General features: G+C 41.3%; 1 protein-coding gene across 1 annotated transcript in view; it reads right to left on the bottom strand.

Moving 5' to 3' along the window:
• Positions 1-1,118: 1,118 nt before the first annotated feature.
• Positions 1,119-16,324, bottom strand: part of ak5 (adenylate kinase 5) — a gene marked incomplete at its 5' end in the record, with an annotated part of 99,675 nt that continues 84,469 nt past the window's right edge. Inside the window, 5 exon segments of the mRNA XM_083991702.1 lie at positions 1,119-1,512; positions 3,669-3,773; positions 3,776-3,808; positions 3,810-3,884; positions 5,019-5,135. Of these exon segments, the coding sequence (XP_083847828.1) occupies positions 1,429-1,512; positions 3,669-3,773; positions 3,776-3,808; positions 3,810-3,884; positions 5,019-5,135 (414 nt within the window). The 3' untranslated portion in view covers positions 1,119-1,428.

The following is a 16,324-nucleotide window of genomic DNA, read 5'->3' as shown; positions in this document are numbered from 1 at the left end:
CAATTTGAAAAGCTCCAGGTGTTGTCAGAAAAGTGTGAACACATCCGAGTTCCTCATTTCTTTTGTCTCTTTCCATTTCTGCTGCTTTCGTGTCCCCTCGAGGCCTTCGTCAAACACCGAGAGCTGCAGCTAAAGGTCATTTTCTGAGGTTGGAGCCGCGTATCGTCGTGTTGCATCAGCATAAATGTAGACACATGAGTTATTGTTATATATTTATTATTATTATTATCTTAAACAATATGCTAAACCAGTGGTTCCCAACCTTTTTTTGGCTCGTGACCCCGTTTCTGACATCACAAATTTCTGGCAACCCAATCAAGATGCGCCAGCTCAGATTCACATTTTATTTTAACTTGATTTATATTGGTGAAAGTGAAAGTATAGAATACAGTTGTTAAAGACTGTGTGTGGTGTTTTTAATCATAATTTTAAAAATAATAATAATTAGTTAAAAAATATTTATCAGTAATTTTCTTTGATCAATTACTAGACATTTCAGCTGACCCAACGTGGGGTCCCGACCCCAAGGTTGAGAAACACTGTGCTAAACTCTTCTCCTTTGGCGCTTCTTCATGTAATTCCAGCTCCTCTTGTTGTGAGCGTCTCACCAGCAGATGGCGCCATCAGATCAGCTGTGATCTTCTCCAAACACACAGACACACACACGGGGGCACAACAGCAAAGCACACACTCCAGAAATCCTCCTTTTAGCAAATGCACTGTGTTTATTTGAATGTTAAATACCAGACTGGAACAAGCACTTGTGCGATGAGCTCGGAAAAACATACAAATGCAAATATTCTCTCTCTCTTTCTCTCTCTCTTTTTTAATTTTTTTTAAATACTCTGCTTTTTATTTAATGCACAAAAGGCCGTTGAAGCTTGATTGTAATTCTTGCATGCTTGTTAACAATGTAAAGCATGTTGCTGTGCACGAGAGCATGAGCACACGCTGACATTTTCACTTTGTGACACGGCGGGAACCCTCTCTGATCTCCTCCAGGGTGGGGGAGTGGGGACAGGGGAGTGGGAGTGGGAGTGTGGGGGGTGGGGGCAAAATGGCAGAGAGATTTCACATTCAACTGGAAACACGCTCTCAGTCACAACAGGAAACGCTTTTCTCCCTTTTCTGTACATTTATTGGCCTCAATCCGGCAGTCGGCGGAGAGAAAAAGAGACGATGCGAGAAGAAGGAGAAGGTGAAGCAGGAAGTGACAACCAGGCGCTTCGTCAGTCGTCAGTGTCAAAAGCAGAGAGGGGTTTTCACCGATTTTCAAAAAAACATCAGGTGGGACATGCAGACCACTGGAGTTCATGAGCAGATGTGTGGTGCAGGTGAGAGGTGGAGTGGGTGCGTCTCCGGGGAGCGATGTGGAGGGAGGCCTTCACCTCCTGGAGGAGAAGTGGTGGTGGTGCTGAGGTGAACGGATCAGAAGGAGGAGGAGGAGGAGGATGACTCCATCGCCTGGCAGATCTGGGTGAACACGTCCTCCGGAGATTTCTCGGCATCGATCTGCAGACGAAAAAGACAAAAGGACGAGACGGTCGAGGCCTTTCAGAGGGAGACGTCGGTGTCTTCACGTGTGTGTGGTCGAGGGCGACAGTCTGCTGCGGAGCGACTCCTGCCAGCTCACAGCAGACTGATGACCTCGATATGTTGTGGCATTAAACCACCACCACCATCACCCTCCACACACACACACACCTGATGTGGCATTTAAATGTTCAAACAGCTCATTTGAAAGCGACATTCACCCTCGACTAGAAACTGTAATAACCTGCCACCAAATGTGCAGTGAGTTAAGTCTCTGTAGCCTTTTCAACTCGACTTGTATTTAAAGGGGACATATTATGGAAATATCACTTTTTGAAGGCTCTTTAACATATATTTGGGTGTTTGTCTTGCCTTCAGGCCTCCAAAATGTGAGAATTGACACAAAAATCTGTAATGTGCAGGCTCCCTAGATTGAAATCCACGCGGTTTTACGAGCTGTTCCCTCAGTTTTCTTCCAGTGATGTAACTAGGATCCCAATTTGCATAAAACCACCCCTACCTGGTACCGGTAGAAGGGGCGGGGCAAGCAGTGGCTCATTTGCATTTAAAGGGACAGACACCGAACCCAGCCGTTCTGAACAGGGCTGTTTTTTTTTTATTTTGACCACAGCATGTCACAGACATGTCTTTAAGACACCTGGGAACTATTTTAATTTGAGGAAAGGGGGCATAATATGTCTCCTTTAAGACAAAATATTAACTGGTCCATTAATATAGGGTCATTGATCATATCAGTAAAGAAACAGCTGTAATCAATCCTGTTGTTTATAACAGACACTGAGAGATTTTGGGACTGACTCCACCGTCCTCGTTCTGTGCATAACTGCAGTAATACTGTTTATTTAAACCTTATACAGTATGAAGCTCTGGGGAAAGTCTGAGTTTGGCAGTGACAAGTGTTTTTAGCACAGAGTTTGTTTTCTGAGAATATTTTGTACCAAAAACACAAACTTTGAAACTCAAAACGCTTCATGACTTGAACTGCTGAAGCCTCATTTCAGGGTAAAATAAAGTCTGGACTTATTTTCTGCACCATCATTTCAGCAAACAAAACCTGCCTCAGTGCTCAGACACACTGATGCTTTAAGACAATGTTAACTTTTTCAATGATTCATTGGTTTGGCCAATAAAAACAGACTTGACCGTTTGTTAAAGTGTGTCAAAAGATCATTGGGGTTATTTAAACAACCTCAGCCATGTCCACAGGGAGTTTTGACTTCTGCCCAATATGAAGGTCAAATAAAACCGATTTCTAAAAACATTTGTTCCTTCAGCTGTTGTTTTTTTTTTAATAACATCTGCACTGCAAGGACATTTTAATTAACTATCTATGGACTGATTTTATTCTTAGCTCTTTGCACTCAGAATGATTTGTTAAGTTATAGTATGTTTTAATGTGTCGTGTGTATGTATATCTTGTCATGTGTGCAGAACTTTATTCTAGAATCTTTATTTCAGACTCGAATCGGTCCATATATACACTACACTTTTACTATACTATGACACATTGAAGAAAAAAACTAGTGCAGATATGTGATATGTTGTCAATGTGGTTCACTACGTTTTTTTCATTTGATTACTTGGATGAATCTTGTGTGTTTTTATTATTTTTTAAAGATATGTTGTGGGCGTCTTTTGTCTTTATTTGAGAGGACAGCGTAGAGAGACAGGAAAATAAGCAGAATGGGGGACCGACATGTGCAAAGGATTTAACTTCTGTTTAAAAGCACCACTGTGTCTTTCATTTAACTTAATAATCTGGTCACGTACAAAGACTTAAAGAGCAAAGTTTTGCCACAGTGTAGAAAATAATGTGGAATAATGAGGAGGTAAAAATAATTGGGGACTTTTCTAACCACAGTGCAGCTGATTACATAACACTTTAGGAGCCTGTCATGTTTTTGTGGAGATAAATGTTGGTGTGGACAGTTTCTCCTCTTAGTGTAATTGCTTTAAAAGAAGGCTGCAAAGTGTTTGGAGAGCTTATTACAGCAAATGAATTTCAGCTCAGCTAAAGTGGATTAAAAGGAGACGACGTTAATTCGATGGGGTGAGTTTGTTCCTCGGAGAGCAGTGAGCCTTAACGGGAATCGAACCTGTCACACACAACTCACCGTGTGCAGGAGCCTCTTGCGTTCGTAGTGAGCGGCCACCGCCCGGCTGCTGCTGCTGCAGAAGCTCTCGGCCCGTCGGTGCACGGCGCCGTCTCTGTCTGTGGAGGGATGGAGGCCGGAGCTGGAGCTGGAGCTGGAGCGGCCGCGACACTGCAGACGACTGGACATGGTGTCGGGCGAGCAGCTCAGCAGGAGAACAGCACTGGGTTCACCCATCTGACACCGCAGGGGCAGGAGGAAGGGAGGTCAATGCAGGTAATAGTAGTAGTTAGTTACTGTAGTAACTACACAGGAATTTCCTAAAACATGATTTGCATTTGCAGGAAATAAATTTAAAGGGATAGTTAAACATTTTGACAAATTGGCCCATTGCCATAATCCCTATAGGTTCGTTACCTTTAATTGTCGGTGCAAGCTGTTTTTAGAACGGCGGAGCAGAGCCGTGAGCTGCTCAGAGCTACACTACGGAGGCTCATGGGATTTCTTGGTTTCCCTCATCAAACTCATCAAATACACAATCCAACAACTCCACAACGCTCTGGTGGACAAGTTGTGACCTGCACATTCACCACGCTATGAGATTATAACGGAACTTGAGAAGACAGAGTTGTTTTCGGGGTAAATTCATGCAAAACCGCTGATGCGCGTTCCCGTCAGGGGCAGTTTTTCAGCAAGCAGTGTCTTCATTTACCTCTAAAACAACTCTGTCTGGTAACGTTCTGTTATTATCTCATAGCGTGGTGAATGTGCAGGTCACAATTTGTCCACCAGAGTGTTTTGGAGCCGTTGGATTGTGTATTTGATGAGTTTGATGAGGGAAACCAAGAAATCCCATTAACCTCTGTAGCGTAGCTCTGAGCAGATCGCCGCTCTGCTCCGCCGTTCTAAAAATAGCTTGCATCGACAATTAAAGGTAACGAACCTACTGCTATGACTATAGGGATTATGGCAATTTGCCAAAACGTTGAACTATCCCTTTAACAGACCCAAATACGGTAGTATATATTAAGTACAGGACTTTTCATTTTTTCAGTTTGCACATTTTCAGACAGGGATGAAAATGTGGTGCACAAAGCGGGAAACCTGGTCACCCTAGTGTGTGTGTGTGTGTGTATAAAAACACAACATTTTTCTTTATGTCATTATGATGTCACAGTGACATCCTCTGTTTGTCATGTCTCCCCATTTCCTCCTGTTATTTCCACACTTTGTCACTGCTCCATTAACACTGAGTCACATCTAACTGTCACCGATGTCAAACTACCGCTGACAATCAAACGAGCTCAGAGTTTCTATGACTCCAATTTGTGGATAACTCCCTCTCTCTCTCTCTCTCTTTTATTCTGTCACCTTGGCTTCGTATTCCTCCGCCTGCCTCAGGTCTCGGGGGAAGCCGCTGATCACGAGGCCTTTCCCCTGCCGTACCGACGACGCCACTGCATCACAGAGCAGCTCCAGCAGTGTGTCCTGGGAATCAAACACACACACACAGTGCCAGCATTAGTCACCAGTCATACCTGAAAGAGCAAGGACATGCACACGTTCATATTTAACATAAATGTAATGCATTATTGAAGATGTGTAGTGAGATGGCGGATTCTATTTGCTTTATCTGTTGATTTATTATGAATAATTGTCAGAAAATACCAAAAAATCGATTTGAACAAGCATTCACAGCTCTGAGTTTCTCTCACACAGCTCTGTAATATATTCAACACTCACAGTACATCAGGGGCAACTCAGGGTTCAGTATCAAACCCAACCACACATTGACATGCAGAGTGGAGGAGCTGGGGATTGAACCGCTGACCTCCCGATTAGTGAACGACCCGCTCCAGCTCCTGAGCCACTGCAGGCGCCGAGCTCCAGCCATAATTAGTTGGAGGAACGGAGCCTCTCAGCTCATACGTCTGCTCCAGACCCCCTTGTGGGTTTATCAGACCTGTGCACTGGTTTGCATTCATATGTGCTACTTTACTGGACATAAATAACCTACATACATTATATCCTGCCTGGTGCGTCCAGTGGCAGATATGTTGTTGCACTGGACAGATGCCAGAGTCTTCAGAAGCAGCTTAAAAAATGACATGTTTTTCTTTCTTTCTTTCTTTCTTTCTTTCTTTCTTTCTTTCTTTCTTTCTTTCTTTCTTTCTTTCTTTCTTTCTTTCTTTCTTTCTTTCTTTCTTTAAACGTAACTCAGGGATCTTGGGCCTCCTGCATCACAGCTTCTGTATGAAGTAAATTGATGTCATTTCTTATCAGAAACTCAAACAAATGACAACATAAATGAAAAAATATATAACACCAGCTACAATCTAACTACAAATGGTTGTAAAATGAGCACAGAGACACACAAGACTATAAACAGGTGCAGAATGACTTGAAAGAGACACAAAAGGACAAAAAAAAAGAGACAAAATGAGTATTCGTGGCCCATTAGCTCCAGGTCAAAGTGTCAGCCAATAAATATCCAACAGGATAAACTCCATAGAAGTAACTTTTATTTATTGCAGTGTTTGACTGGACACTGTCTGCTGCGCTCCCTGCCACTCAAATCAAGCGCACCCTCTGTAATGTGCCGGCCTATTTAAAGCTGCAGCTCCACCTGCTCTCTGGCTTCAGCCACCTGAACCAGGAAGTGATGATGTAGCGATGTTAGCTCGGATGAAACACCTCTGTTGGAGTTGCTGCTTCACCTCAACCGACTCTGTTCAGTAAGTTTTAGTAGTTTCTTCCTCTGCTTGGTGTTTGTGTGCTGTGCTGCCGCTTGTGTTTGACTCTTGGCCTCTTCTGTCTGTCTGTGCTAACGCTGCTAACACTGCTAACGCTGCTAACTGTGTCTTGTGCTGCTGCTGTGGTTGTTTGACTTGAGTGTATTGATGCAAGTGATGCTCACTTGCTTTGTGATATGTCATTATGTTATACTGGCCCAGTTTGGACATTCATCTCTCGTTAATACAGTGATATTGATCATAAGCTTCATTCATTCTTGTTGAGAGTCTTATTCACATTTTCTCCTCTCTCTCTCTCTCTCTCTCTCTCTCTCTCTCTCTCTCTCTCTCTCTCTCTCTATTCAGCACTGGATGTACAACACAACACAATGTTCAGTTTATGCAGCCCTCCTCTACAGTATGTTCTTCTTCATAACATGTTTACACTGCTGTCAAACCACACACACATCCTCTGTCCATTCAAGCCAAGAGGTCGGCTCACACACATACACTTTGTCTTTTGTTCCCCATTGAACACATTAAGTGTTTGTGTAACACCTGGTTAAAAGGAAGAACCAGTTATTAATGTAAAGTAAATAAAATGAAAACTTAGATGTGGACCAGTACTCAGAAGATTAGATTTGCTCTGGAGAAATGGGTGTAAGTAGAAAGAAAACAAACAAGAGGTCACTGCTGGGGTATATAAAAAAGTAAATAATGAAATAATAATAATAATCAATATGAATTGATTGTCTTCTTCTCAGTTTCTTTTTCTTTTCGTATTTCTTTCTTTCAAAATGACAACAACACCAACAAAATCACATATAACCCAAAATGAATATTATATAGTATATAATAAAATGAATAAATAGATATAGATATTTATTAATTTAAATAATGTAACCTAAATATAAATCAACCAGTGTAAATAAAATTATTATTTTTTATTTTATTTTATTTATTCAATATTCCTAGTAACCGGGGGTTACATTTGCATCAAGGTAACACTTGCTGCTTGTCTTGTCCTGTTATTTATAGGATTTATTTGCTCTCTGGTGTTCATCTGCTGCTGCTTTCTGCTCATTGTCACCTTTGTATGTTGTTGTTGTGGTACATGTTCTGTGTGTTTTTGTTGTGTGGATTTTATTGAATGTCCTTTGGGTGAAACTGAAAAGAGGTGGACGATGAAGTCGGTGATTATATGTAATCTGCTGCACTCGTGGATGTTCATCTGCTGCTTCTCAACTACATAACTGTCTTAGATTGATTGAAATGTGAATGTCAGCTGGATTTAGATGGTGTCACATCTCTCTATACTCCACTGAGCTGCCAGTTTATTAGGTTCATGAAGGTAAAATTACTCCAAACTGAACATTTAACCGGTCGTTGTGTTGCATGACACTGGATAGAGCGAAGAGAGTAATAGATTGTGCTGAATTACATGCAAACACTGCCCTCTACTACTTTTATGCAAATGTACTAATAAATCTGACCTGTTATTGCTTTTTTAATACCACTCAGGGACATTTCAGGAGATATGAGTTGAAATGTTGAAGGTATGTGAGCTCTTTCTCTTTTAAATATTTGACTAAATCTAAAAATGTCCATGGAGAACTATTGATCAGGTCTGACGCAGTCATCGAAGGTCGACTAGAGCTAGACGCTCCGGTCGATAAGTTCCTGAGGAACATGATTAACTATTAGTTGATGTGCTCATATCAGGAGGACACAGCGGAGTCGGTAGCTCTTCACTGAGTCATCATGATCGACTGCAGCCTGAGCTCAGAGCTGTCAGAGACTCATCAAACCATGTGCAGCGCACACACCCGCAGGACAACGACCACTCCACTGTCGGTGATTAAACACATTAAAGGGTTTTTACTCCTCGGCCTCAGCTCAGAATATGAAGCTGAGGGTGAATGTCTTGTTGTGTGAAGTAGGGATATCACGATTACTCGTTTTCACAATTAACCGCAGTATTAAAGAGGAACTATGCAAGAATATTACCTGAACTATGCTACTTTGGCGCACTGTGACAGAAACACACCCTGTTACCCGTAATCTCTTGTTTATGACAGATTAGACTACACAAATATACACATCATAACATTCGTAACACACACCGCATGCATGCACATGGCCAGGAGGAGGGTTAGCAACACAGTGGAAAAGCGACTGTACTTGCATAGTTCCTCTTTGAACGCCACGGTTAATTAATCATAAAGACTCCTCAATACCGTGACTTTCACATGTGCAATGGCCTGAAGATGGACATAATGTTGTCGTCTTAAGGTTTGATTGATTGATTTATTCGTCCATTCCACAAAACATTAACATACACAAACAAGTCAAAATTTCATAATCAATATGGGCGAAAGGGCAAGGCAGAAGCAAAGCTTATTAATGCCTACCCTATTTACAAGAAGAAAATTTGCAATAACAAAACAAAATTTGTAGGAAAATTACACTCGAAGAGAGTAAGTAAGGTGAACAGTATCAAAACGAAACAAACAGAACCTCCATTTGGTTATAATAATTTTCTTACTTTATGTTAGTGTTAAGTATTTATTCAATACATTGATTTTAAACATCCTTTTAAATTGGGTAATAGTTGTACATGATTTTAGTTCATTGTCAAGGCTATTCCATAATTTTACTCCAATAACAGAAATGCATTTGGCTTTAGAGTTTGTCCTTGCTTTTGGTTAAAGGTTAAAGGTGCTCAGTCAATGAACATTCAGATTTGTTAGTGCCATTGTATTTTAGTTTTTTTTTTCTAAATATGTTTTTTGGGCCTTTTAATTGGCAGTACAGTTGAGAGACACAGGAAATGGGGAAGCAGAGAGAGGGGGAACTACATGCAGTAAAGGGCCACCAGGTACAGCCTCTGCATATGGGGCGCTTGCTCTACCCACTGAGCTAGATGGTGCCCCGTGTCATAACTGGAACATTTCCCCTTGGGGATTAATAATTGGTCGTATATTAATAGCTACTTCAAATTAGTAATGTAATCATATTTTGACTAGTTTTGATTTTACACATTGTGAAATCGTAATAATCGTAATACCGCGGTTGTTGTTTTTTGCTTTCTTGGCAATTGGCACTACTAAAATATAAATAGTTGAGGCTTAATACATGAGGAGGATTAAAGCCTGATAGCTTCAGTTTATTCCTTTTCGGCATATGCCATAACTATGGACTCCTAAATTAGATTGCATATAGTTTGGAAGGAAGATTGGTGATGAGTTTTTGACTGTTTGTTGATTTTTACTATGTGTTTAATGCATATTACCAAAATAAACTACTACTATTATCTGTCTGACGATAAACCTACCAAGAAAATGTATAACCGTGACATGACATCGCTAGTATGAAGTGTGACCTCTGCACGGTGAGACTGGGGTCCACACACACACACACACGGTGCCTGTTACAGTAGTGGATGGCCAAACGGGGATCAGATCGTCTGCAGCCGGATTACACATGACAGAGAATATTAAATTGCCCCGTCTGTGTTGCCAGGCAACTGTACATTAACATTTCACCAGGTCCAACTTTCACCGACACGTTCGTGTTCACCACCGAGCCTCCTCAGATGACGGCGCTTTATCTCACGCCGAGATAAAAACCTGAACAGTGACGTGGGTGTGATTGACTTTATGATGCGTTCTGCACCTCAACAGTCCCAGTGCGGGATTATTCATCGTCGCCTCTCTCCATAACTATCTTGCTCACACACATAAAAAAAAAATAAGTGTTTGGCACAGAGTGTTGGTGAACGCACTGGGACGTGACCTTAATGTGCTGTAAGGAGCTTAGACAGCTGAGCTTTGCTTGAGAGCCACTGGGTTTCTCCACCGAGACGACAGAAAGTTACAGTAAATCTCTGCGTGGGTGTCTTTTTACACGCCTCGCTTTCCACTCCAGTGAGCCACTTTTTAAAAATCTTGAGTTGATGAAAAGCCTGAAAGTGTGTGTTTTTTTTTTTGTTTTTTTTTTCATTGTTGCGTGACGTCTAGTCTGTGTTGCTCACAAAAAAGTATGAAATCACAAGTTTTGAGATCATCCATCCATCCATGAATCCATGAGCAATCTGTGAATCTGTTAGAGAGCGTAGAGACAAACAACCTCACACACTGTTATTCACACCAGAACAGGATTTTGAGGCTTTATACTGTAGAATAAACATCTCTAAATATCAATTATCTGACCAGGGAAAATATTGATCAATCATTAAAATGGGTCAAATATATATTTCCTGTTGTTGAATGATTGAATGCACAGCTGCTGTAACAATTGCAATTTCCTGTGAAGGAATTTTAAAGTATCTACCTATCTATTTAAAAGCATAAAACACAGTGATTTGGTGATTTTGGGAGAACAAAGAAACTTTAAAGGTGATAGCTACAAGTTTAATTCCTCCTGGCCAGTAGGTGTAGAACTCACACTGCCTGCTCTCGCTCCAACCTTACGTTTTACATGGTTGCCAGTTACAGCAGTTACACATGACATCAAATGCTGTTGCCACAGAGATCATTCCATGCCGACATTGCCAACGTAACCAGATGTAAATATTTACATATTTCGGACCTGCCAAAATTTATTAAACAATTAATTATATACTTTTTTTTTTAAATCAGTAAAATTAATACTTTTATTCTGCACCCCTCTAGACATTCTGTGGATGCATTAGTTTTGAAAAATGTATCCTTTTGATGAAAAAGTTGTAGCTATGACCTTTAAGCTCAAGAAAACTTAATATTTATTTCAGTAGCTGAATTTAAAACTTTGTCTGTAGGGGGGGAAAAAAGTGCAACTGGGTCAAACGATGAAGTCTCATCCATTTTAAATCTGCAGTTACTGTGTTTTTGTGGAAAGTGGAAAAAAGCTGTAAACACAAGAATGGCCTTGGATTTTTAGCAGATATTTGTACATAAATATTGAGCATTTATGAAGCAACATTACTGTAACAACATGTGGAGTTCTGGTTCTGATTAATTCAGTCTCTTTGAACTCTGTTTTTTAGTCTCCACCGACCTCTGACCTCAGCATCAGGCTCGTCAGTTGCTGAATGTTTCACAGTGTTAACTAGATAATCCTTAAATTTGTCAGTTTGTGGGCAACAGGTCGTGCACGGTGGGATTTTAAAGGGAAACTATGCAAGTTCGGTCACTTTTTACCTGAACATGTGAAGCCGATGAGATAACATTATTTATCATATACTATGTTTTACAATGTGTATATTTGTGTCCTATCTGTCATAAATAAGAGATTACAGATTACGGGGCGCATTTGTGTTGTGGTGCCACTGGAGGCGCTGATCTTGTAATGTCATTTAACCATCACAATTACTCAGCTGTTTTAATTAGGGTAAAAGTCTTGCAAAGTCGTCTTATCAGATTCCACTAAATTATCAAAACCCCAATCTGATTTTGCTGCTTTTCTCTGTTTGATTGCTAGGCGTCTAATTTTGAGACACTGGAAATCACAACACCCGCCATCACATTCATTGTGGATTAGAGATATATTAATGTTTTCAAAACTCGAAAAGATTCGAAACTTAAAGAGAGGTTCTGTATCTAAATTTAATGAAATCTGGCAGCCATTTCTTTTGCATGTAGAGAGCCTTGTTTTACAACCTCCAGATACCGTATAAGTTTACTGTATATCTATTTTGTTACCTGTGACTGTGAACTTTGTCATGTAACTGCCCTGGTACATGTGCTTTGATGTAGATATGCGAGACCCCCCTGAACCCCCTCCTTTTATTCATCTATTTATTTTATTATTATTATTATTATTATTATTATTATTATTATTATTATTATTTTATTTCTTTTCTTCTTCTTTTTTCTTCCTCTTTCTTGTATGTATGTGCTGTCGTCATTCTTGTAAATGGATAATGGATCCCTCATTGTCCGATCTTCTATCTTTTATTAATGTATGTGTAAAAAAAAAGAAAAAAAACCTTCAATAAACATACCATGAACAAAAAAAAGTCTTGCAAAGCTCTTTAAATATTGTTTCCTCAGTGTCAGTCTGTTCACTATAACACGACACTTCCTCCAGTTTCTATGCTAATGTGCTCATCTTTACACCATCTGCTGGACCCTGAACGCAGCATCTTAAAGGTGTCTCTCTCTCTGCAGTTTCCTTATAGACAAATAACGTTTGTATATTCAGTATCGTTCACCTCTGAGTGGAAAAACCTTTTATGCTAACGATATCTTGCTCATGTTAATGTCACCCAAGTTAGCGCTCATCTCAAAGTACAGCTGTGCAGTCATTAGTTTTGTCGCGGACAAGTGGAAATTTTGACCTTTTGTTGTTGACAGTCGCTGTGAGTTATGAGGATTTATCACCTTGAACGTCTGCGGCAGATTTCATGGAAATCCAACCTTTTAGTGGCTGAGATAACTGAGTGTGGGTCTGAACTCACACAGGCTGGCGTGGGTGAAAATGTACGATTATGATAATGAATAAATACCCTCCTCGCCTCCACGGTTGTACAGCTGGGTGCTGCTGAATCCCATCGCATTAATGCTGTATGTTGTTTTATTGGGCTGCAGGATGAAGTATTAGTGTGAACTGTTTTCACATTCACCTGCTGCCGCTGACGGGAGGGAAAGTTTCTCCCTCCTGCAGGAAGGAAGGAAGGGCATTATTAAAACATGTCTTAAACTTCCTCTGCGGAGAAGAAGCTCACTGGGAGGATTGTCCGTTTTCCAAGTGGCCGCGGTGATTTAAAGCAATACTTACCGATCTGGCATTTCACTCAGCACAGCACAAACATTTGAAAATCAACAGCTCCACCTCCCTCACAAGTCCCACCCACCTCTCCCTCCTGCCCTGCTCCTGCCGCATCTCCACGAGCCCCCTCCCTCCCCGCTGCATGCGTTGGCAGGGCAACGGTAAACAGAACAGGAACGCGAGTGAAACGGGAACAACACAAACAAACACAACACCGGAGTTTTAAACCGTATAAACGGACTCAGTGATGATGACTGATGAGTTTTATAATAAACTGTTGTTAGCCTACTGCTACTGGAGATGCAGGGGAAGTGATTGTTACAGATTACAGTTCTCAACGAGCCGGGCTGGCGGCCCGGACCAGCGCCACCTGATGCGCTGGTTCAGGGCCAAAATAAATCCAGACCGAGCCGAGTCGAGCCGCGCCGGTCCGGAGTTCAACCGGGTCCGGACCGCTGAGAACTCCCAGAGCTAAGGGAGCTAACAGTAGCCTAGCCGTTAGCACTGGATGCTTTATAGACACATGTGACTTCCTGTGTTTACGTATCACTCGGGGCTGATCACTATCAACGTTACAATATCAGACATGAAACTCCGCAAACAGCTGCGGCTGCAGTTATTGGTCTTTTAAAAAACTATTTATTTCCAAAAACCTTCTTTCTAGTGTGTGTTGTGACTCTAGTCTCCTCTGCTCATGTCCTGCTACTGCTCTGTCAATAAGCGTTCTTCCTGGTCGGGAGGGGGGAGAGGAGGAGAGGGGTGCACAAAGTGATTACATATTAAGTAGGTTCGGTCGCTCGTCAAATATTATTAATCGGACCGAATAATATTATTGGTCAGACTTTTCTCAGAATTATATGAGAATTAAAAAATGATGAGTTTTTAACCCTGTTGGGTTTCTCTTACATTTTAATGTATCATCAGATTATTAATAGCATTTTAACTTAGACAAAGAAATGTGCAAAAGTTCCAGAAAGGTAAGTATTGCTTTAAGCAGCAGTGTCAGTTTTCACAGTGTTGTGAGCTTGTTAAAGGAGCTGCAGTGAATTGTGATGAGCGTCAGTGTGGATGTAACTCTCGTCCAACTGTCTGCTTGGATGAATGAAGCCGTCGTGTTTTTGCCGACTGGCTTCAGTCCAACATGTTTACGTCTTCTCACTAAGAATGCGCTGTTCCCCTCTCTTTTTCTTTTTCTTTTTTTTAAGTTGTGGATCATTTATCTGGTTTCACACTCGCACAGTCAGTGAATGGATGCTTTCAGCTCTAATCCAGCCTCAGACGGTCGTATCAGCTTGAAGAGTAGCTACAGTGAGTGTAGGAGTGCAGTCTCTGTGAAAGCCTTTATGAGCTGTGGATGTGTAATAGCTCCTCTCTGTTCCTGCTTGTGTGTGTTTTTATTCCTCCAGGCTCTCTGCAGGAAAACATGTTGTACAGGATATATAGATGTTTAATGTTGCAGCTTCAGCCTCATGAATTAATGATAATATTCTGTACGATTTTATAGTTTTGTTGGCTTGATTGACAGCTCTTTTTTGCACAACCTGTCAATCATAAGTGTGGGTGGTGACTCTGTGACATCTTTATTTAATTCCCTGTTCGCTCTCTTTTTATTCTAACTCCATACAAACCACTGTTGTTGTTTTTTCTCTGTGACATCCTCTCTCCTCTCCCTCGCACATTTTCGCAGTTATCAGTAAAATGTCGTTCTTGTTTCAGTAAATGTGTGAAAACGATGTCGTCTGCGTTTGATCTCTCTGTCTAGCCGCCTGTATTTTTTTTTTTACGAAGCAGAAGTGCAGCCTCTCCAAACGCTCAGAGACGCTCGTCATGTTCTCACAGCAGGTCTGAGTTCAGCTGGATCTCATTTGCTGCCAACTCGACTGCGACAAAAACATATCCAGAGGGCCAACAACATTTCTCCATAGATTGCAAGTCTGAAGACACTTGAAACCAGGTCTGTGTGCTATGTGAAAAAAAATCTATCATACTGTGATCATATGGGTAGATATTGTTGTTGTGATGTTGTCATCTCTGCTTTTCATTTTCACTTAAAGCAGAAGTAAGCGGTCCGGTCGTTTTGGCTAATGCTGCGTTCCAGGCAGGCTTTTGAAACAGTAAATTACAGCTTCAAGTCACAACTTACGATTTTGTAGCGTTCCAGGCAACCCACTCGTGTTTTTCCGACCTGTTTTACCGGTGAAAGTCACTATAACGGCCACTCGTAACTTCCGACCCGTGAACTCGTACCAGATAGAACTGGTACGACTTCACAGGTCGGAAAAACACGAGTTACGAGTTTCCTTGAACGCACCATAACAGTCCTCGTCCCTACGTCACCACATTCACGGGGTCCCTTGGCTGCACACACAGCCCTGCATGCCGTTCTCTCTCCTCATTGGATAAAAACTGTAGGATACGATAAATGTTTTCTCCTCGGCTCAGAGCAGAGCAGAGGGACTGACAGACCCGTGTTTCAGACCAAACACTCTATGTAAGTGATTGCTGTCGGAAGATATAACTATTTAAGACTTATATTAACACAAATATATCACTTACTTCTGCTTTAAGAAATACAAGATTTATGATGGTTTTTGTTTGGTCTTGTACCAAACTAACATTTATGGAGCAGACAAAGACAATTGCACTTGGTCACATCGCAATCAATTATGCAGCTTTAATCTGTCTGTTTCTTTCTTTTTACATGGTATGCCTTTAAAATGTCTCCGGAGCAGCAGCTGTAGCTTTTCTTGCGTGATAACAACAACTGTAGATGTTTTCTATATGTCACGCTGTGCTGGAGGGCCAGATAAGATCCTGCAGTCTGTGCAGGACTGTATGACGGCGGTTTGAGACGCGTTTGTTCATAGTGTGAGGACGGAGGACAAAAGAGGAGAAGCACGACATCAGCTCATGTCGTCCATTAGTGCAGATGTGCTGATTATTGTGCTGAGTCACGGTTTCTGTGACTCTATATAGACGACATGATGGGAGGAGGACGAAAGTGTGAACTCTCGTTGAGGCTTAAAGGGATAGTTCAACATTTTGGCAAATTGGCCCATTGCCATAATCCCTATAATCATAGCAGTAGGTTCATTACCTTTCATTGTCAGTGCAAGCTATTTTTAGAACGGCGGAGCAGAGCCACGAGCTCCTCAGAGCTACGCTACGGAGGCTAATGGGATTTCTTGGTTTCCC

The sequence above is a fragment of the Trachurus trachurus genome, assembly GCF_905171665.1.
Source record: "Trachurus trachurus genome assembly, chromosome: 17".
Taxonomy (NCBI): domain Eukaryota; kingdom Metazoa; phylum Chordata; class Actinopteri; order Carangiformes; family Carangidae; genus Trachurus; species Trachurus trachurus.
This window is presented reverse-complemented; position numbering and strand designations above follow the sequence as displayed.